This window comes from Ailuropoda melanoleuca, chromosome 14, assembly GCF_002007445.2.
Source record: "Ailuropoda melanoleuca isolate Jingjing chromosome 14, ASM200744v2, whole genome shotgun sequence".
Taxonomy (NCBI): domain Eukaryota; kingdom Metazoa; phylum Chordata; class Mammalia; order Carnivora; family Ursidae; genus Ailuropoda; species Ailuropoda melanoleuca.
The window spans coordinates 39,060,986-39,084,446 of NC_048231.1; the positions used below are offsets into that span (position 1 = coordinate 39,060,986).

The 23,461-nt window shown below is 42.5% G+C and overlaps 1 protein-coding gene and 1 long non-coding RNA gene across 15 annotated transcripts in view; one reads left to right on the top strand and one right to left on the bottom strand.

The window, feature by feature from the left end:
• LOC105240933 overlaps positions 1–17,160 on the bottom strand; it is a 36,202-nt gene extending 19,042 nt beyond the window's left edge. For all 6 annotated transcript variants that reach the window (XR_004620319.1, XR_004620320.1, XR_004620321.1 and 3 more), the window contains exons 1-2: positions 16,937–17,160; positions 15,951–16,058 (exon numbers count right to left, since the gene is read on the bottom strand). This is a non-coding gene — a long non-coding RNA (uncharacterized LOC105240933). The remainder of the gene's footprint in view (positions 1–15,950; positions 16,059–16,936) is intronic.
• The window catches only part of WDR20 (WD repeat domain 20), a 64,883-nt gene continuing 58,550 nt past the window's right edge, over positions 17,129–23,461 (top strand). For 2 of the 9 annotated variants that reach the window (XR_004620315.1, XM_034642718.1), the window contains exon 1: positions 17,246–17,597. Coding sequence is in view for 6 of the 9 variants with exons in the window: in XM_034642718.1 (XP_034498609.1) it covers positions 17,349–17,597 (249 nt within the window). In the remaining 3 variants the exon portion in view is untranslated. Of the gene's footprint in view, positions 17,154–17,231; positions 17,598–20,637; positions 21,093–23,461 lie in introns of those variants that run through there. The other 7 variants (XM_034642723.1, XM_034642717.1, XM_011224504.3 and 4 more) reach the window with 7 other exon arrangements.

The window sequence follows — 23,461 nt, forward strand, 5'->3', positions numbered from 1 at the left end:
CCCAACATTCAGCAATCACATGTTCTCTTAATCCCCATCTTCAAAATACTACTTGTGACCTAATAATTTGGCTTAGTATCCCCTATACAGAAAGTCTTTTGTTTTCCCTTTTTCACTTAGATTTCTGCTAGGATGAGGAATCTAGATTGGTGAGGATATATGTAGGATAAACCCCAAGAAGTAGGAGTGCTGGATTGAAAAATGTCTACATTTTATTTTACTTAAGTGAGTTCCACGCCCAGCGTGGAGCCCAACTCGGGGCTTGAACTCATGACCCTGAGATCAAGATTTGAGCTGAAATCAAGAGTCGGACGCTTAACCAACTGAACCACCCAGGTGCCCCGAGAGCATACATTTTCGATTTGTATTGGTTATTGCCAAATTATGCTCTATTGAGCTTGTATCATATATACCACCACCAGCAATATATGCTTTTTCATACCTTGTAAACAGATATCAAACTTTTTGACTTTGAAAAAAGGTGGAAGATATTTTACCTATGTTCTTTCAATTTACATTTTTCTTAAGTTTATCTTTTCATGGTTGAGACATGTTTCCATTTTTTCCTCTTAAGTGTTTGCTCACATAATCTTTGCCCACTGCATTGTTAACTGATTTAAATGACCTCTTCACTTTTTCCAGTTTCTGGTTGTTGAATTTGCTTATGGTGGTTTATTAGAAAGGAAAACTGTTTTTTGTTTTTTAACAAAGCACTTTCATTTTCTATGCAAAGGTGATTCAGAGAATTTACATAAAGGTGTGAGGTGGTCAGCTAAGCGGGGAGCCTGTAGTGTGGTTTGGGCAATGCTGCCATGGGAGCAGGACTGGGGCCCCCCATCTCACAGGCTGCCTGCTGGGTCTTCTGCTTTTCCTGATAGGATGTGGCCAAAGGGACAGTAGAGAGAGCAAAGAGGCAACCCTCGCCTCCATTGTGCCTGTCCTTCCCTAACTGCCCAGTTAGCGAGGATTTGGGCCTTGCCTGAGCTCCATCATGTCTGAGTTTGGGGGTGTTAGAAACAGGAGGAGAAGTAGAAAAAAACTGCCTTCTTGAAACATACATTTCCTTGTTTATTTTTTGTTATTTTTTTAATGATTTATTTATTTTGAGAGAGAGAGAGAGAGCAGGAGGGGCAGAGGGAGAGGAAGAGAGAATCTCAAGCAGGCTCCACACTCAGCGTGGAACCCCATGCAGGGCTTGATCTCACAACTCAGAGATCATGACCTGAGCCAAAATCAAGAGTTGGAGCCACCCAGGTGCTCCTTGTTACTGTTTTGTCTTAAAGGGAAAGGTCCCCTCAAGCCCTTTGGGGGGACCAAAATGCCATCGTGGTAGTAGGGACTATGGCATCTCCAAGTATCGAGAGAGGAAAACATTCTTCAGTGCGGTCAAATTTCCTCTATGATTTCTGCATCTTTTGTCTTGGTGAGTAAGACCCACACTCCGAGATTATTAAAAATGTCTCCTCTTGGGATTCCTGGGTGGCTCAGTTGGCTGGGCGTCTTCCTTCGGCTCAGGTCATGACCCCAGGGTCCTGGGATTGAGTCTCATGTCAGGCTCCCTGCTCAGCCGGGAGTCTGCTTCTCCCTCCGCCTGCCGCTCCCCCTGCTTGTGCTCACTCATGCTCTCTCTCTCTCTGACAAATTAATACATAAAATCTAAAAAGAAAAAAAAAAGTCAAAAGCACTTGACAGGATAGGGCACAAACACCATTAAAAAAAAAAGTCTCCTCTTAGTGCTCATACTATTTTTCTTTTTTTCTATTTTAATTTTCCCTTCATTTGGATTCCTCCCCCCTCAGATGGCTACCCAGTTGTCCTAATCTTATTTATTGAACATTCATCTTTTACTCAGACATTTTAAATAACATTTTAAAAATTACATACAGAATTCTTGTGCATTTGGGTTTATTTCTGGAATTCTTGTTCTGTTGACCTGCCTGTTCATGTGCCTATGTTACACTATTACAATTATTATAGTTTTGTCTTATCTTTCAATATTTGATAAAGCTGATTCCCCATTTATTCTTTTTAGAATTTCCAGGGCTCTTTTTGTTTTTCACTTTTTCCACTTGAACTTTGAAATCATCTTGTCCAGTTTCCAAACATGGTTTGGAATTTAATGGAATCACATTAAATTTATGGGTTAATTGAGGAGGAATACATTTATGATGTTGAGTCTTCCTATTCAAGAACATGGTGTGCCTTGCCACTTGTTTAGTTGTCCTTCTGAGTCCTTGTGTAGCATTGTGAAGTTTTTACCCTAAAGATATTACAGTTCTGGGGCACATGGCTGGCTCAGTCAGTACACCATGAGACTCTCTATCTCAGGTTTATGAGTTCGACCCCCAGGATGGGTGGGTGTAGAGATCACTTAAAAAAATAAAATCTTTAAAAAAATAAATAAAAGAGGGGCACCTGGGTGGCTCAGTGGGTTAAGCATCCAAATTGGTTTCAGCTCAGGTCCTGATCTCAGGGTTGTGAGATGGAGCCCTGAGTCGGCCTCCATGGGGAGTCTGCTGGAGATTCTCTCCCTCTTCTCCCTCTCCCCTGCTGCACCCCACTTGTGCATGCTCTCTCTCTCTCAAATAAATGTCTTTAAAAAACAATGAAATCCAGTAAGGCTTTAAAAAAAAAGATCTTCTAGTTCTTACGAAGTATATTCCTTGGTGTTTTACCTTATTCATGGCTATTGTAAATGAAGCCTTCCATATACCTCCTAACTAGTTGTGCTTGTCCATATAAAATACATGGATTTCTGTAGAGTAAGCTTATACCTAACTACCTTATTGAACTGTCTTATTGTTGTTTCTCCATTCATTCTGCTTCATTTTTCCAAGCAAACAATATCATTTGCAAATAATAATTTTAACCTTTTTCCCCCAATTGGCATATTTTGCACACCTAAAAGTCACTTGTTTTCAGAGATCCTTTTTACTGATAGCATCTGTATTAATTTCTTAGGTCTGATGTAACAAAGTACCACAAACTAGGTGCCCTAAAACAACGGACACTTATTGTCGCACAGTTCTGTGAGCTAGAGGTATGAAGTGAAGGTGCCGGCAAGGCTGCGCTCTGAAACTTGTAGGGGGAACCCCTTCCGTCTCTTCCTAGGTTCTGGCGGCATCTGGCCAGCCTGGGGGGCCTGACACTGCCTCTGCGTCACAGGGTGCTCCTCCTCCATGAGTCTTGTATGTCTGTTTCCTTCTTGTTAGGACATAAGTCATATTAGATCAGGGCCTGCCTCAATGACATCATCTTAACTGAAGTACATTTGCAAAGACCACATCTCTAAATAAGATCATATTTACAGGAACCGGGGATTAGAACATTAACATATCCTCAGGGGGACACAGTCCATCCATAACAGCATTGAACTGTTCTCCTTGTCTTTATTCACTGTGAAGTTGAATTTATAGGAGTCCATGGAATTATTTTTTTGGTTTGAACAAGTGTCTATCAAATCCTAAGAGTTTGTATGTAAAATGGGGTAGGTGTATGCATTCAGGTTGAGGAACAGGGTTCAAAGCTTTCATGGGGTTTCTCAAAGGGTCTGTTATCCCCTAAAAACTTAAAGAATTGTTAATGAAGACCAAAAATATAAGAAGCATTACATTATTAAGTCCATTCAAAATAATTTATAAGCCTATTAGCTTTGTTACAATATGGATAATTATGGAAGTCATCTACGTTTAGTAACTTTTGACTACCGTATATTTGAGTATTACTGTTGAAAAAGAGCTTTTATATACATTTTGTCTTTTGAGCCCTTTCATATTATATATATATATTATATATACTATTCTAATTTTAGACGCAAAAAAATAGATTCAGAGAGGTTACTCTTTAAAATTAAAAAGTGAGGGGCACCTGGGTGGCTCAACCGGTTAAGTATCTGCCTGGCCCTGGTCATGATCCTGTCATCCTGGGATCAAGCCCTGCGATAGGCTCCCTGGTCAGTGGGGAGCCTGACTCAGGACTCGATCCCAGGACCCTGGGATCATGACCTGAGCTGAAGGCAGATGCCTAACCATTTGAGCCNAATAAATGAAATCTTTTTTTAAAGATTTTTAAAAATTTATTTATTCATGAGAGACAGAGAGAGAGACAGTCAGAGGGAGAAGGAGAAGCAGGCTCCCCTCGGAGCAGGGAGCCTGACTCAGGACTCGATCCCAGGACCCTGGGATCATGACCTGAGCTGAAGGCAGATGCCTAACCATTTGAGCCACCCAGGCGCCCTAAATAAATAAAGTCTTAAAAAAAAAAAGGGGAGTAATGAAGTCAGTTCTCAAACTTAAGGCTTAACAAAACCCTATAGGTACAGTCGTCCCCCTTTACCTGTGGGAGTTACATTCTAAGATCCCCAGTGGATGCTTGAAACCGTGGAGAGTCCTGAACACTGTATGTATGTTTTTTCCTGTACATAGGTACCTGTGATAAGGCTTAATTGTTACCAATCAGGCACAGTAAGACATTAACAACAACAAGACAGACCAGTTATAATGAAATAATGTAATAAGGTATATGTGAGTGTGGTCTGTCTCTCAAAAGATCTTCTGGTATCGTACTCAACCCCTCCTCTTTTTGGGTGAGATGTGAGATGATAAAATTCCCATGTGATGAGATGAAGTGAGGTGAATAAGGCAGGCATCGTGATGTAGCACGAGGCTACTACTGACCTCTGACAACAGCCAGAAGGAGGATCATCTGCTTCTGGACCACAGTTAACCACGCGTGACTAAAACTGTGGAAAGCAGAATCATGGATAAGGGGGTACTACTGCATGTATACGTTTTAACTTTTCAGAAATGAAATCATATTATACTTACTCATCTGTAACTTGTTTTTTTACTGAATACTTTATTTTTTTTTAAAAGATTTTATTTATTTATTCAACAGAGATAGAGACAGCCAGCGAGAGAGGGAACACAAGCAGGGGGAGTGGGAGAGGAAGAAGCAGGCTCTTAGCGGAGGAGCCTGATGTGGGGCTCGATCCCATAATGCCGGGATCACGCCCTGAGCCGAAGGCAGACGCTTAACCGCTGTGCCACCCAGGCGCCCCTTTACTGAATACTTTAGACAGCTTTCCATGTCAGTCCAGATGGGCTTATGCATTTATTTTTAACAACGGCAATGTATGGAATTTCCATAATTTATCTAATTCTTTATTGATGGGTATTTGGGTAATTTCCAATTTTTCACTATTAAGAACAATGCTTCAGTGAAAATCCTTGTATACATAAACTTTATACATTTGTGAGGATAAATTGGTAAGAACTGGAGTTGTTGACTCAAATCCTGTTAACTGCAATAAATATTTTGACATCCACAAATTGCCCTCCAAATAGTAGCAATTTACATTTCCTACCAATGCCTCTTAATACTTTTACAAACATGAAACTCTGTGGCAATACTATTATCAATTATATATTGGTAATTGATATTTTCCAGTGTGATAGTAAAAAATTGTTTTAGTTTGCATATCTTTCACTAGAAAAGTTGAGCATTTTGGAGTGGGGAAGTTCTTCCTAAGCATGATAGGAAACTCAGAAGTCATAAACAAAAAGTCTGATAAATGCAACTTTTGTGAATTGCTTGCTTATGTTCTTTGTCTATTTTTTTCTACTGGGTAATGTTTCCTTTCTAATTGATTTAAACAACCATTTTTAAGTTTAGGGATTCTATGCACTCGCCATATGTGTTATAAATATTTTTTCCAAGTTTGTTTTCTTTTTGAATGGTGTTTTGTATGCAAGATACAGAATAAAAATATCCTGTGACTTATTTGTTGAGGGCTATGTTTAGAAAAGTCTTCCCTATTTCAAGATCACAAATATATTTATTCAAGTAGTTTTTTTGATTCTTATGGTTAATTTTTCTATTTAAATCTTTGATCCATCTGGAGTTTGTTTTGGAATGAGAAGTAGGAACCCATGTTTATTTTATTATAAATGGCTAGTGGGTTGTTCCAATACCTTTTATTAAATTAACCCTGCCATCTTTACCATATGTCCATTTTTACTGTGGTCTAATTCTGTACTTTATTATAGTGCATTGATGTTTTAATTAAGGAGGCTTTATAACACATATTAACATTTGGGAGGCAAACATTACTTTTCTTCTTTTCAGAATTTTCCATGATTCTCAAATATTTTATTCTGCCAAATGAAATTTAGAATATTTTTGACAAGTTCTAAAGAAAATTCTGTTTAGATTTGGATTGCATTCAATTTATACATTAATTAAGAACTGGCATTTTCCCACAACTATATGGTCAACTAATCTTCGACAAAGCAGGAAGGAATATCCAATGAAAAAAAAAGAGAGTGTCTTCAATAAATGGTGTAGGGAAAACTGGACAGCAATATGCAGAACAATGAAACTGCACCACTCTCTTACACCATACACAAAAATAAATTCAAAATAGTTTAAAGACCTAAGTGTGACACAGGAATCCATCAAAATCCTAGAGGAGAACACAGGCAGCAACCTCTGTGACCTCAGCAGCATCTTACTAGACACGTCTCCAAAGGCAAAGGAGACAAAGGCAAAAATGAACTACTGGGACTTTGTCAAGATAAAAAGCTTCTGCAGAGCAAAGGACACAGTCAACAGAACAAAAAGGGAGCCTACAGAATGGGAGAAGATATTTGTAAATGACATATCTGATAAAGGGTTAGAATCCAAAATCTATAAAGAACTTAATCAAACTCAACACGCAAAAGCCAAATAATCCAGTTAAGAAATGGGCAGAAGACATGAATAGTCATTTTTTCCAAAGACGACATCTAGATGGCTAACAGACACATGAAAAGATGCTCAACATCACTCATCATCACAGAAATACAAATCAAACCCACAATGAGATACCATCTCACACCTGGTAGAATGGCTAAAATTAACAACACATGAAACAATGGGTGTTGGCAAGGATGTGGAGAAAGGGGAGCCCTCTTACACTGCTGGTGGGAATGCAAGTTGGTGCAGCCACTCTGGAAAATAGTATGGAGGTTCCTCAAAAAGTTAAAAATAGAGCCACCCTACTACGCAACTGGACTACTAGGAATTTGTACCCAAAGGATACAAAAATACTGATTTGAAGGGAAACATGTACTCTGATGTTTATAGCAGCAATGTCCACAATAGCTAAAATATGGAAAGAGCCCAGATGTCCATCGACAGATGAATGGATAAAGAAGATGTGGTGTGTGTATACACACACACACACACACACACACACACACACTGGAAGATTATTTAGTCATAATAAAGAACGAAATCCTGTCATTTGCAATAACATGGATGGAGCTAGAGAGTATAATGCTAAGCTAAATAAGTTAGAGAAAGACAAATACTATATGATTCCACTCATACGCGGAATTTAAGAAACAAAACAGATGAACATAGAGGAAGAGAAAAAGAAAGAGAGGGAGGCAAACCACTCTTATAAGAGACTCTTAATGACAGAACAAACAAGGTTGCTAGGGGGAGGTGAGTGGGGGATGGGATAGATGGGGAATGGGTATTAAGTAGGGTACTTGTTCTGATGAGCACTGGGTGTTGTATGTAATTGATAAATCACACAATTCTATTCCTGAAACCAATTTTACCATATACGGTAACTAACTAGAATTCATATAAAAACTTGAAACAAAGACTGGCATTTTCACAGTGTTGTGTCTTCTTACCCCAAAACAAGGTATTTCGTTTAATTAGTTTCTTTACAGAGTTTTATAGTATTCTTCAAGTAGTTTTTGAAAACTTTCTACATATAGTCAGAGACGTTGTGCAGCTCAACCCCAGGGGGCACCACCCACACTGTGGTCAATGAGACGAAAGGTCCCCCCTTCCCTGTATGACAGGTACGAGCAACTATGAGTTTATTCCTCTTTTTAATTTTGTTATTGTGAGTGATAGGAGTGATATTTCCTTTTGCTTTATTAAATTAGTTACTATTTTCACCTGAGAAAGTTTGAATACTGATTTTATAACTTGTTGTCTTATTTCACTGTCTTGTTAAGACTTTTTCAATTGATCCCCTTAGGTTTCCCAACATACAGTCTTACATAAATTATGATAACTTCATTTTGAACTTTCCCCTACAGTACTGGCTAGCACTTCCAGCACAATATTAAATAATGGAATCTTGAGTAGAATTCACGACATGTCCTTAAGTCCAATGCTCTTAAGTCCAATGCTCTGTTTTGGGTACATATTCAATCCATGAAACAGTCCTGAGCACCGATTACCTTTCATAATCTTTTCTTATCCCAACAGGAAGATCAAGAGCTGCAATAAATATCCAGTTGATAATTCTTATGTGAAATTCTCCAGCAAATTCAATATTCTATATTACTAAAAACCGAAATGTGACCCTGAAGAAAGAGTATCCTCCAATGCTTTGGGGTTTTTTGGGGGGGGCGTGGGTGGGAGAGGAACGTGGACTGAGCTGGGGCTAAGGCAGTGATTGAAAAATGGGCACACCAAATAGATATTTACTTGAAAGTCAAATGCATAAAATAAACAAGGGGCTGAACTACCCTTTACCACACCCACCAAAAGAGGCTATAAGCAGAACTATTTGAAAACACAGTGATATGACCCTAAAGCAAAGCTCAACCTCGGGCGTACGGGAGGAGAAAAGCACGCACGAACGAGGATGTTTTCAAGTATGTGAACTGCAATCACGTGTAGCTAACATCTAGTGAGAGGAGACAGCAATGTAATAAATGTCATGATAAAGTTAAGTATTAACATGAAGTCAGAGAATGTTTCTTAAAGGAGGTGGATCATTCATTTGCCAAATATCTAGAGCTCCTACTGAATCCAGCCCCCAACCTAGAAGCAAAAGGATGAGCAAAAAGAGAGTATCCCTGTTCTCAGAGAGCTTACAGGCCACTGGCAGAGACAGATGTTACTCAAGTAAATAAACATACGTGGAGATGTGTATGTTATTAGAAGTCATGACAAGTCCCACAAAGGAAATAACGATGATGAGAGGATGATAAGGTGACATAACCTAGATGTGGGGTGTCAGGGAAAGCCTCTCTGAGAAAGCAGCCTTTTGGCTGGAATCAGAGGGAAGGCGAGGCAGAGGCGACATGGTGGGTAAGGTTTGGCCGTCTAGCCCCTCTGACGAACACCGCGAGAGGGACTCTAGCTTGTGTGAAGGCACAAACGCACAGGTGCAACAGGTCTGAGGACTACGGGTCCTAGAGCTCAGTGAGGGAGCATGCAGAAACAGAAACACCGAGAAGAGAAAGGGGAAAAACCCCACAAAGATATCAGCAAGAAGGAAAGGGAGAAAACCAGAAATTCAATTCAGCATGTGCTGAACATTTACTACGTGCTTCATGGTCTACTAGGGGATTCTTCCAATTCCAAAGAATAAAAAGACTGGTTCTCCTCACAGTTAACTTGGTCTAACTGGGTTCCTAACAGAAACATTGTCCTTTTAAGATAATCTTTCAGAGAATACTCCCTACCCCATCCTAGACTAGATCTTTTTAATATCATAAACTGTGTTTTTACTTTCCCAAACAGTAACTCTTAAAATAGAATTTGAAGTTAACAAACACATCTTTTCTGTCACAGGCCCCCAACTGCCACTTCACTGAAGCCTGTGCCTAGAAATCACTCAGCTTTACTGGTCACTTCTCAACAGCCCCAAAATGTCCACGAAGCTCTCCAGGGAGTGAGCGAGAAGCGTGTCTGACCATGTATGACCAGCAGCATGTTAATTTTTTCTTTACATGGAGCATACCAGCTCTTTTTGTTCAATCCCCTTTTCTCTCTTTCCTGTTTAAGGTTCTCAGAAGAAATCAGAAACTGTCATTGAGGTTATTAAGCTTGAATGCCCTTGCTCTAATCTCTAAAGAGATAAAATCCACCATGTTTATTGGGCTGCCTGGAAAGGCTGTCACTGAACCTCTACCCAGAGGAGCTTAACAATGAAAAACAAAGCTCTACAAGTTCTAGCTACAAGAAGTGATGTCCTAATTTGGGTGCAGTTCTAAGAATACTCTAAGTAATAATTCAACTGGTTCTGTGCTTGTGAGTGACAGAATGTCACAGCCTTGTGACAAACCATTACTTCATTTTCTTCCTATATTTCTTCTTTTGTTACTCTGGTATGGAACCCACATTTCTGTCTTATCCCTAGAGTCGAAGACAATCAAAACAGCAGACATGCAGCTGTATTTATGAGGGGGTGGGAGACAGCTGTGGATCTTTTAAGGCTGGGACTGGAGAGGGGCAATAGGTCGAGGTGTTTTGTTTTTAATTAGAGAAAGAGCAATTCTGCTGACAACCGCCAGCACCACTGCCAAGCGCTCAGGCAGAACTGACCCCCCAGTCCCGCTTCGCTGCTACTGCTTTTGCTCAGGGTAATAGTTTACACTGCATGGAAGGAGGCGATGGTAGCGTGAGAGCTTGCTCAGGAGACAGGGTAAGACACTGCTGGAACATATTATCCTAGATGAGATAAGAGGAATTTATTGCAAGAACATGGTGGAGAAATTAGTTTTGGAAAGAAGAGACACCTCTTCCTTTGATCCAGAAGAAAAGAGTAAAAAGATTCAGATAGAGACAAAAGCGCCGGTAGAGTGGCACCTGGGTGGCTCAGTCGGTTAAGCCTCTGCCTTCAGCTCAGGTCATGATCCCAGGCTCCCTGCTCAGCAGGGAGAGAGTCTGATTCTCCCTCTCCCTGTGCCCACTGCTCATGCTCACTCGCTCACTCTCTCTCTCAAATAAACAAAATCTTTAAAAATGCAGGTATAACTTGGAAATCGAGGAAGGTTCATGTCCTACGGCAGAGACTCCCAAACTTTGTAGGTTTTCAGACCCATAACAGTTCTGTTTATTAGATGTCCAAACAATCTAATAAGTATTTATTCCATAATTTAGTAGGTATTTGAAAAATAAACTGGACAATGTCCAGTTTGTTCTAGATTTCATTTAACAGCACATACAATTCGCCCAGTTAAATGTATAAATCAGTGGTTTTTAGTATATTTGGAATTGTGCAACTATCACCTCAATCAATATTAGAATATTTTCATCACCCCAAAAAGAAACCCCATTCCCATCAACAGTTACTCCTCTTTCTCCCTCACCCTCCCTCCTCTAGGCAACCATTAACCCATTTTCTGTCTCAATAGATCCACCTGCTCTTGACGGTTCATGTAAATGGAATCACGTGATGCATACCCGCCTCCTCTCAGTTGGCATATGTTTTCAAGGTTTATCCACGTCACAGCGCGCACCAGTATATTATTCCTTCTTCCGGCTGAATGATATTCGATTGTGTGGATACACATTTTGTTTATCTAGTCATCAGTTAATGGACATTTGGTTTGTTTCTATTTTTTGGCTATGATGACTAATGCTTCAATATATACTCATGTGCAAGTTTTTTGTGTGGCATGTTTTCACTTCTCTTGAGTATATGCCTAGAGTGAAACTGCTGGGTCATGGGGTAACTTCAAATTTTTGAGGAATGCCAGACTAGTTTCCAAAGTGCCTGCACACTACCAGAAGTACGGGAGGGTTTGAATTTCTACACATACCCACCACTTACTATTATCTGTCTTTTTGATCAGAACCATCCTAGTGAGTGTGAAGCGGGACTGGACTGTGGCTTTTATTTGCAATTCTCTGATGACAGTTATGTTGAACATCTTTTCCTGTACTTATTGGCCATTTGTATATCTTTGGAGACATGTCTATTCAGATCCTTCACCCATTTTAAAATTAGGTGATTTGCTTTTTGAATTGTAGGAGTTCTATATATTCTACATACTTATCAGATATGATTTGCAAATATTTTCTCCCATTCTGTGGGTTGTTTTTTCTAGTTTTGAGTTAAAAAACTTTGAATTAAAAAAAATACATGCTTGCTTCACTTGAATTGCTATTCTTCCCCTTTTAATAATGTGTAGTTTAAAAACAAGTGATTATTTTACTCCAAGAGGTTTCTCTTTAGAGACCTGAATTCAAATTTTATTTCTGCTAATACTTAAGCTCTAAGGTAGTAACTTGGACAGTTCATATCATGACCTTCTTAGTTTTCATGCTTATAAGAAGGGAATAATGGCACCTACCTTTCAAGGTTATGCATGAAAACAAGAGCATGTATAAGCACTGAGTATAATGTCCACATAGTAGGCTCCCACAAAATATGCTGATTGGCAGACTTTAAAAGATCTTTAAAGGGGCGCCTGGGTGGCTCAGTCCTTAAGCGTCTGCCTTTAGCTCAGGGCGTGATCCCAGAGTCCTGGGATCGAGCCCCACATCAGGCTCCTCCACTGGGAGCCTGCTTCTTCCTCTCCCACTCCCCCTGCTTGTGTTCCCTCTCTCGCTGGCTGTCTCTATCTCTGTCAAATAAATAAATAAAATCGTTAAAAAAATAAAAATAAAAAATAAAAGATCTTTAAAAAGCACTTATACTTAAAAAAAAGAACTCACATTTCTAGATATGTGTGAAATATTAAGTATTGTATTCACTTCATAATGGTTATTGAAAGAATAAGATGCTTTGTGCATGATCAATTTGTATCTAAAAACATGTTGTAATTTAGTAATACTGATTGTGTGTCAGTGTTACCATTCTGCAAATCTGAGACAGAAAGTAGGCATGCTATATTAAGGACACTATGTTATGTGATGTTTTCCAAATTTGTTTTCAAGTCCAATAATGGTCTTACAAGGAAGTACCAAGTCATAATATAATAATAGAATACACTCAACCAACAAGAAAAATTGGAGAGATTGGTTACTTTACATGGGTCAGTAAAGGTTTTAAATGTGGTTCCTAAAGATGCCTGTGTATGCCTATTTCTTTTTTTTTTTTTTAAAGATTTTATTTATTTGTCAAAGAGATAGACACAGAGAGAGCACAAGCAGGGGGAATGGCAGGCAGAGGGAGAAGCAGGCTCCCCACCAAGCAAGGAGCACAATGTGCAACTTGATCCCAGGGTCCAGGGATCATGATCTGAGCAGGAAGGCAGACGCTCAACTGACTGAGCCACCCAGGCATCCCTGTGTATGCTTATTTCTATTTTTTAAGTATATTTATTTTCTTAGGTAGGGGAGGGGCAGGAGAGCAAGAGAGAGAGAGAGAATCTTAAGCAGGATCCAAGCCCATCGCGGAACCAGACGGGGCTCAACTTCACGACCCTGAGATCATGAACTGAGCCAAAATCAAAAGTCAGACACTTAACCAACTGAGGCACCCAGGGGCCCCACCTATTTCTTTTAATAAAATCATTGTGGGGGCACACCTGTGTGCACGTGCGCATCTTCTCTCTCTCTCAAATAAATAAACCAATCTTTTTTTTCCCCCAAAGATTTTATTTATTTGAGAGAGGGAGCATAAACGGGGAGCGGGGGGGTAGGGAGGGGCAGAGGGAGACGCAGACCTCCCTGCTGAGCAGGGAGCCTGACTCGGGGCTGGATCCCAGGACTCAGAGATCATGACCTGAGCTGAAGTCAGACGCTCAACAGACTGAGCCACCCAGGCACCCTGCTCTTGCTGTTTCTTGAACATGCTAGGTATACTCCTGCTTTGGGAGTTCTGCATGGCTTTCCCTAGATCTTCCCATAGCCTGCTCCCTCACATCTTTTAATTCTTTGCTGAAACATCACTTTCTCAATGAGCCTTATCTTGACCACCTTATCATAAACTGCAAACTACCCATAGCATTCCCAATTCCCCTTGCTCACTCAACTACTTTTTCCTAGCACAATCACTATACAATTTACTAACTTGTGCTTATTGTTCATCTGATCTCCTTGCAAGAACATAAACTCTGAGTGAGGGATTTTTGTTTACTGATGCATCCCAAAGGCTAGAACAGAGTGGCACTTATGGGCATCAAATAATATTTGAGGATACAAACAATTTTAAAAAGGTCCCTTGTATCCCTGAATGAGCTTACAATCTGGTTGAAAGTTAGCATATATACACTAAAAGATAAATATCAATATAAGATAATTAGCCTGTGCTGACAAATACCAAAAGAAGATACTGTTTTAGGATATCACTTATGACAAATGAAAGCTCAGAGAAGTGCCACAGAAGTTTAGAGAGCTAATTTAAAAAAAATTTGGGGGGGGGGTTCCTGGGTAGCTCAGTTGGTTGGGTGTCCAACTCTTGAAAATCTAATGAAAGCTATACACTCCAATGATATAATGAACATGTACACAAAAGTTTAATACAATTACTAGGAGTTCAAACACTCCCTGGAGCCAGCCATGAATGCTGAATAGAGAATCCTTGGTTTCAAGTATGGGTTTTAGGCTTGGAAAGGCTTGGTAAAGATGAGGCTTTGCTAGTTCTTGAAGAACAGGGTATGAAGACAAGAGGAAAGGAAGGGCATAAGCAAGAGAAGGAGCTAAGGGTGTGGGCAGAACAGTCTTGGGTAAGAGAATGTAACATCTAAGGCATTGTTGTTGGTTTTTTAAAGATTTTATTTATTTATTAGAAAAAAAGAGAGACAACGAGAGCACAAGCAGGGGGAGCAGCAAGCAAAGGGAGAGGGAGAAGCAGGCTTCCCAACACAGAGCCCCCAATTCAGGACCGGCAGATGCTTAACCGACTGAGCCACCCAGGCGCCTAAGAAATTGTTTTAAGAAAATAAATTTGGTGGTTTACAGGAGGAAATTTGAGAGAAAAACTAAAATCAAGGAACTCATTCACGAAGCTGCCATTATATAATGATTCAAATTTGAGAGAATGGAAAGGGAACTAACCAGGTTTAGAGACGGATGACTGTGTGTGAGGCACCAATCCATTCAGAAATGCCTGGCTTGACAGTGACAATTAGAAATGAACTGTATTTAGGTCAGGCCCTGTTATACAAATCTGGGTGTTATTTATTGAATCCTTGAGTGTGTGTGTGTGGGGAATTATAAGAGAAAAACATACAAAGAATAGAGATTATTTAAAGGCTCTGAATGGGACAAAGCGGACAGCCTATTATTATTGTGATAAAATATGTTGAATTTATAAAGAATAAAACCTTAATAGCCTGAGGCATACAGGTATTATTGTTAATTGAGATTAATTGTGGTTAATTGAAGGCTAATAAAATTTGTCTTAATTTTTGCTTGCTGAGCTTTTTTTTTTTCTTTTCTCCAAAAAGTATTATGCTTTATTCCCCCTTGATAACCAGGGAACACAACTGAATTATATTTAGTGGATTCAGGATGTTACTATCTCTCAAGGTGATCATTATAAACACATATTTTCAATGTAAAATAACACAAAGGAAATTGGGATAAATCCGTGGTGACCACAGTACACATCCTGGCATTTAAAAAACTTCTGTTATCTATTTGACTTTTAGAGAAAGGAAGATAACATCAAAACAATTACAACCAAAGGGTCTATGAAATAAGTAGGATCTTGCTCTACTGTCTTCTTGCCAACATGAATAAAGGATACAGGATGTCGGTATTACTTGCTTTGTAATACATAAGATGTTTATGATTCGGGCTCCTCTGTGGAACTTACTCCATCTACTAATTTTGTGACCTCCAGTTATGATTTGAATTTAAGGAAATAGTTCATTCTTGGTCTAACAAAAATGCTGGCTTCCCCCTCCCCGCGGAATTCACCCAGAAAGTTTCTGTCGCTTTAGAAACTTTCTAATTCTAGCAAAGAAACCCAGATATAAAATAGTGACTGTCTAATCCTCAACACGTGTGCTGTCCTTCCATCTCTGGATCTAGCAGTGTGCGCACACAACTCTTGTCTAGTAATCTCACAGATCCTTTAGCTTTTTTCTTTTTAATCAATGGCCTCTACTTGTCAAGCTATTGAGCAAGACCAGTGACTCCTGCTTCGATTGGGTCTCTAGTTCCGAAAGCCACTGCCCGACCCGACTCTCCCCCTTTTTACTAAACACCTGGTGAAGACAAACTTAAGAAACAGAAGTGCCAACACAACCTACTTTGGTCCACATTAGCCAATGCTCTCCACCGACAGGCATCCAGACAGCCGACCTCCAAAGACGGACGCTGTGTGCACACACGCACAGAGTGCTCGCCCCCGGCCCCGCCTAAAGAAACACGCCGAAGCGGGAAACTGAGGTCCCTCAGTACCTTCTCGGAAACTGGCTCCGGGAGGCGCAGAGGGGCTCCCGGACGGTGGTGCGGGTGGCCGAACGCAGGCCTGGGGGAGGAGCCCCCCCCAGCCTCGGGGCGCCCCCGCATCCTCCCGAAGGCAGAACGCCCGAGCTCCGGCACTCGGCACCCCACGTGCACACCCCGCATGGGGACGGCTCTCTCCCTCCGCTCCTCGGGGTCCCGGGGCCCCTCAGGGTGAGGAGCCCCCCCCCAGCCTCGGGGCGCCCCCGCATCCTCCCGAAGGCAGAACGCCCGAGCTCCGGCACTCGGCACCCCACGTGCACACCCCGCATGGGGGGACGGCTCTCTCCCTCCGCTCCTCGGGGTCCCGGGGCCCCTCAGGGTGAGGAGCCCCCCCCCAGCCTCGGGGCGCCCCCGCATCCTCCCGAAGGCAGAACGCCCGAGCTCCGGCACTCGGCACCCCACGTGCACACCCCGCATGGGGGGACGGCTCTCTCCCTCCGCTCCTCGGGGTCCCGGGGCCCCTCAGGGTGAGGAGCCCCCCCCCAGCCTCGGGGCGCCCCCGCATCCTCCCGAAGGCAGAACGCCCGAGCTCCGGCACTCGGCACCCCACGTGCACACCCCGCATGGGGGGACGGCTCTCTCCCTCCGCTCCTCGGGGTCCCGGGGCCCCTCAGGGTGAGGAGCCCCCCCCCAGCCTCGGGGCGCCCCCGCATCCTCCCGAAGGCAGAACGCCCGAGCTCCGGCACTCGGCACCCCACGTGCACACCCCGCATGGGGGGAAGGCTCTCTCCCTCCGCTCCTCAGGGTCCCGGGGCCCCTCAGGGGTGAGGAGGCCCCTCAAGATCACCTCTGTGATGCAGACCGCAGACCTGCCGCGGCTTCGGCTTACGGGTTCTGCCCCCGGGGGGGGGCGGGTAGGCGGAGACGGAGGCGGAGGCGGAAGCGGTGGCAGAGCTAGGTCGACCCCCGGCCGGAGGCCGCCTCACCTGCACTGCCACGTGGCCGCTTTGAGACCGCACCCGGGGGAGGGGCCTGCGGACGCCCAGCCGGGCGGAGCGCGCCAGGTGAGCACGCCTGCGCAGTCGGGCCGTAAACAAGCCTGCCCCTGCCCCTCGGCCGGCCTGAGCGGGGCCCGCTCGCGAGTGGGAGGGGCCAGGAGGAAGAGGCGGGGGAGGGGGGAGAGAGCGAGAGCCCGGGACGGCGCCTGCGCGGTGGGCGTGATCCGGGCACTTAGGGCAGGATGAACGCTGCTTTCCAAGATGGCGACGGAGGGAGGAGGGAAGGAGATGAACGAGATTAAGACCCAATTCACCACTCGGGAAGGTCCGTACAAGCTGCTGCCTCACTCGGAGTACAGCCGGCCCAACCGGGTGCCCTTCAACTCGCAGGGATCCAACCCCGTCCGCGTCTCCTTCGTAAACCTCAACGACCAGTCTGGCAACGGCGACCGCCTCTGCTTCAATGTGGGCCGGGAGCTCTACTTCTATATCTACAAGGGGGTCCGCAAGGTACCGACCCGGGCGTCACCGGGGCCAGCCCGCGGCGTGGGCAGAGGCCGGGAGCAGGGCGGTGACAGTGGGGGCCAGGGTGACCCATAGGGGTGGCGGTCGCTCTTACTTTTGAGTGGGCCGGTAACTCCACTGGGGTGCTCCTGAGGAAGGGGGATTTACGAGTAAGGAGGGTGGTGTTTCAAAGGGGTGAGGGCGGTGGAAAGGGACCGTGGGGTGCGGGGTTCCGTCTGGGAGGCCCCAGAAAGGGCCGGCTACCTTCTCTCTGGCAGGGTCCGTCAGGCTCTGACACGGCCAGGGAGCGGGCCTGCGAGTCCCCGGAAGAGGTGGGGTGGCCGTCTGTCTACTTGGACTGCCTCGCCTCCCCGGAGAGTTGGGAGTCTCGCTCCGGGTTAGAGAACAGGGGCGCGAGGCGGCTTGGGAAGGTCTGTAAGGCGAAATCCGGGCTGGTAGCGGAGGACTTGAGACTAGGTCAGAAAGGACCTGCTCGGCACCAAGGGCTGCTCCACCGCGCTGACACTTCCTAGGAGCCTCTCTTTCTGGTGGTAAGACTTTTCCCAAAAACATCAGAAGGAGGACGGCTGTCACTTTCTCCGCTGGGGAACCTTCTCCTGAGAGATTGTTAAAGAGGGTCATGTTGGCTGAGTACTACAGTTGGGAGGTCGAAATGTTGTTTTCAGTGAACTAAGCTGGTTCATAGGGGTTCTGTGTGAGCGTGCCCAGATCATTCTTGTCCAACAAGTCAGACTATGTCCCAAACACGGAGGGATAAGCCTTAAAAGCTACTTTACAAGAATCATTTTTTTTCTTGGCGGGCGACTTAACATTAATTCTGTGAAGCATATAATCATCCTTTAAAAACATCTCTTCAAAAGAAACAACTTACTAGAGCTTTTTCTTTATTGGCTATGTAACTATGTTCTCATTGAGAACTGCTTATTTTTGAGATATGTGGTCTTTGACTTGACTTTTGGAAAAGTGAGGAAATTGATGCGTCCCACAGCACCTAGGCATGGAGAAAGGTGGTAACATTAATTTGTGTTTGGTTAGTGTGAAAGCAAATTGTACATACTGAAGAGTGAACATTCTCTAGGATGTGATATATCCAAAAGCAGTTAAGTTTTTGGTTGGTTTCAAGAGCTAGGGACATGACAGCAGTATCCAGAAGTAGCAAGCTGTCTCATTTGTTCAAGGTGCATCTTTTTGGTTCATATTTATGATAAGTGTTCTACTGTGTTTGAGGTATGCTGTTATTACTGAAGGTAAATCACTTGAGTTCGTTTTTTCTCTTTTGGAATTGGGAAAGTGTGAAGTAGTTAGTAGTCTAGGAGCTTAAGTTTTAGTCCTGCTCCCAGCTTTTTCGCTGACTTGTTGGGTGACCTTGGATGAGTTCTTTTAACTCCTACCTGCTTCTCTTTAAAAAGAGAACATTGCAGTACTCACGTTGTAATTTATAATATACTAACTGTAATGAACTTTAAAGCTTGAAACGCTCGGTAGATATAAAATATAGGTAAAATAAGCATTAAGAGTGTCAGACGGGAAGCTGCTATCTTGCCATTGATTCTAGGACTGAAAGGATCAACTCTTTCTCTGGAAATAAGTTAAGAATTTTAAGTTACTAAAATTTATACAAAATTTTAAACGTACCCAGCAGCTGAATCTACCAGCAATTACTAGTGCCAATGTTACCTTTTTTTTTTTTAAGTTTTCCTTGAAAGTGTATTATTTCTGAAGCATTCTCTAGTGGCAACCCTTATCTGGATCTTGTGGCTTTGGTTTGCACATCAAAACAGGTCTCTTGCTTGGAAGTATCATAGTTGTGTTCTCTTAGTGGGATGCTGTTTGATGAAGGTGAAAAGTAGGAGAGCTTTTCAAAACCACACCCCAAAATTGTTTTGAACAAGACATATCTTAAACATGTAGATTTGTCTTTAGCTGCATAATTTATTTGAGTGCTGTAACTTTTTTTTTTTTTAATTGTATTTATTTATTTGACAGAGATAGAGACAGCCAGTGAGAGAGGGAACACAAGCAGGGGGAGTGGGAGGAAGAAGCAGGCTCATAGAGGAAGAGCCTGATGTGGGGCTCGATCCCATAACGCCGGGACCACGCCCTGAGCTGAAGGCAGACGCTTAAACCGCTGTGCCACCCAGGCGCCCCTGTAACTTTTTTGTAAAGTTTCATTTGCATGCAGTAACATCTTACAGCATTTTATGGTGGACATTTTAGTCCTCTTCTAGCCATTGTAATTTTTTAAAAAAATTATTTTCTATGAATGAGTTTGCATGTATTTATTGTATTTATGAGTATAAGTGATTGTTTTTGAGACTGTCTTTTCTGATTTTATTATTTTTTTAAAAGATTTTATTTATTTATTTGACAGAGACAGCCAGCAAGAGAGGGAATACAAGCAGGGGGAGTGGGAGAAGAAGAAGCAGGCTCCTAGCGGAGAATCCTGATGTGGGGCTCGATCCCAGAACGCTGCAGTCACGCCCTGAGCTGAAGGCAGATGCTTAACGACTGCGCCACCCAGGCGCCCCTGTCTTTTCTGATTTTAAAATGGAGCAGATAATTTTCCTTACTCAGAAAACCAAAATTTACTTTTTGGGATTAGGAGTTAAAACTCTGTTCTTGACATTTGGTCATTTTGACAGTTGTTATTCATTTTTTTTCATTGGGGCATACAAAATTTCACAGCAATCATTTGGATCATTGAAAAGGTCTAATTTGGATGCATACATTCAACTTAATTCTGCCTGTAAAATAAGTGGAAAATAGGTCTTTGAGAAACTTAAATCATGAACTATGTGCTGCCATTCCTGAAAGGAAGTATGGAGTCATGGGGGAATGGAGTGGATGAGGAGGTAGACTCAAATGTGAGGTGAGGTGTGTATTCTTGGCCCTTTCAAAAGATGGTGCAGGTCAGTTTCTAGAGCTAGAGGGGACCTTTGAGTTTCCAGTCTCACCTGCTTGGAGAAAACCAAGGCTAGAGAAGGAGTGCAAGTCTGTGTTACAGTTTTTTTCTTCTCATGGTCAGGAAAATGAAGCACAGCTGAATCCAAAGAACTGTCATAGTGAGAAGGGACCGATCAGGCTTTTTGATCGCTCGGATGCCATATCCTCCAAGCACTTCAAGATCTGCCCCAGCATTTTGCCATATATTATCTCATGGAGCCTTGGTAGCAGTCTGTGAGGTACAAGGAAGCATCTTCTTTTCACATTTGAAGTTCAGAATGGAGTTTCTTGTGTAAGGAAATATAGTTTTGTGAATTTATTTTGCTTAACTGAAGATAATATGAGCATTGATTTAACGCTGACACTAATCATTTCAACAAAGATTTGAGTGACTTCAATGATGATAATTATACCAGGTGGGGTATCTACAGTAGGATATGACCCTGTCCATCTTTCCAAAGAGCTATCAATTCCTAGCCTTTAAACCTTTTTTTTTTTTTTTTTTAAGGTTTTATTTATTTGAGAGAGAGAAAACAAGAGAGCACAAGCAGGGGGAGTGGCAGAGGGAGAGGGAGAAGCATGTTTTCCGCTGAGCAGGGAGCCAGATGTGGGGCTCGATTCCAGGATCCTGGGATCATGACCTGAGCCAAAGACAGACGCTTAACCGACTGAGCCACCCAGGCGCCCCTAACCTTTAAACCTTTTTATATAGTACTTGGCTTTCCTTTTTGTAAAAAAGAAGTTGTTTTAGAATAAAGATGCCAGAGGTAGCTGGGTTTATTGGACTAACACTTTCATTTTATGAGATCTGTTTTTACATAAATGTGAATGGCCTCCATTCAGATCCCAGCCTAAACATCACTTCCATAGCATATTCTGCTTTGAATTCCCAGGATGGATCATTTTTCCTTATTACATGTTCTCATAGCATCCTGAACTTTGCCTTTGTAGCGCTTTTCTCAATTTGTAATTCTCTGGGTGATAATCTGTCTTTTCTATAAACAAAGCTCCTTTAGAAGAGGGACCATGTGTTTTCTGCTTTCACTGTTTTCCTAGTGCCTAGCACAGTGTCCAGCATAAGGTAGGCACTTAGTATTTATTTGTTGAGTGAATGAGTAAAGCATCAGTATCCAACTATGCCATACTTTTAATTAATTAATTACTTGATTAATTATTTAAAGTAGGCTTCACGCTGGCAGGGAGCCCATCGCAGGGCAGGGCTTGAACTCACAACCCTGAGATCAAGACCTGTGGATGTTTAACTGACTGAGCTACCCAGGCGCCCCATATGTCATACTTCTAAAAAATCTTTACAAGCTAAAGAACCTATTTAATTTTGGGCTTCCAAATAATGGGTATTTTTAGTGCCTCACATCTTTGTAAAGATATTTTAAAATTATTGTTAGTAGGTAACAAATTTAGCTTTCTTACAACTGGGAAATTGTATAGCAGGAGACCATGAAGTAATGGAAAGTAACCAAATGATACAGATTACTTTTGATCTATTTCTATCAAACCACATTACCTACCAAATCTATGTACTAACAGACAACTTTTAAAAACTATACTTAGAACTACTTAGCATTCAAATCAAAGAGACTTTTTTCCTTCCCATCTTTAGATTCTGGGTCACAAGTGTGTTGCCCAGAGATGTTATTGAAGCACTCCCTACCATAGTGGGGAGAGGAGTAGAATTAGATGGCTTCCAAGGCCTTTTCAACTCTTACGGTTGTAGGAGTCTGTGCTCAATAGTTTTTTAATGAAAATAAATCCATCTTTCTTTCGGGAAGATGTCTTCATGTCTTGGACTCATTGCCTACTCATTGGATGGGAATTGAGGGGTGGGGTGTGTTGTGGAAGCAAGTGGAACATGTGATTCTAGGTCTTTATGCTGGAGAAGGCTTTGTACTCATTGTGTTGGCATGAAGCTGGGGCCAGAAGAAGAGTCCTATAATAACAGCTTAAATATTTTCAGAGCCGGAGTTATCCAGGAGTGCAGTGGGTTGACTTGGGAGAGAATGGGTGTTCTGTGTGGGAGATAGTCTGTCTCTCTCAAGGACTGCAGAACCACCTGTTGGTGACTGAGGAATTCATGCTTTTTGTGGGAGAATGACCTAGAAGCCTTTCAAAGATTTTTCCCACAGGCTAGTTTTAGATTCTGGCCTGCTCCAGAGAAGGTCACGTTCACACCCTTCACTCCATTTGTAATTATCACATCTCTCTGCTCCCCATTTCTAGTTTAGAAAGAGGCGTGGAAGATTAGAACTCTTTTTTAAAAAAGATTTTATTTATTTATTTGACAGAGAAACAGCGAGAGAGGAAACACAAATGGGGGAGTGGAAGAGGGAGAAGCAGGCTTCCCGCTGAGCAGGGAGCCTGATGCAGGGCTGGATCCCAGAACCCTGGGATCATGACCTAAGCCGAAGGCAGGCTCTTAATGACTGAGCCACCCAGGCGCCCCAAATTAGAACTTTTTCTATCAAATGTACTTTGAGAAATTTTGTACTTAATTTAGTAGGGCACATGTGGAGTTGAATGGAAACCTGTAGTTTTTTTCCCAGTAAGGGCTACTTAAAGTCTTCTGAAACACTGATAATTGCTTAGTTATTTGACTATCACATTTTATATACTAAGGGGAAAGCATCTTCATTTATCACTTAGAGCAGGCTAGAGAAACTTCCGTATGATACCTTGGTTCTCTTGACCTTGAAGAGGAGGAGGACATTTTGAAAGACAGAATGGGTGGATATGAGCAATGGTAAGAAGCTCAGAATATGTCCGTGAAATCCCTGAGATAGTCAGGAATGTCATTGTTTCAGCAAATATTTGCAGGCATGCTTATCAGATAGGAGGTACTGTTCTAGATGCTGGGTATAGACAAAGTCTCTGCCCTCAAGAAACTTGTC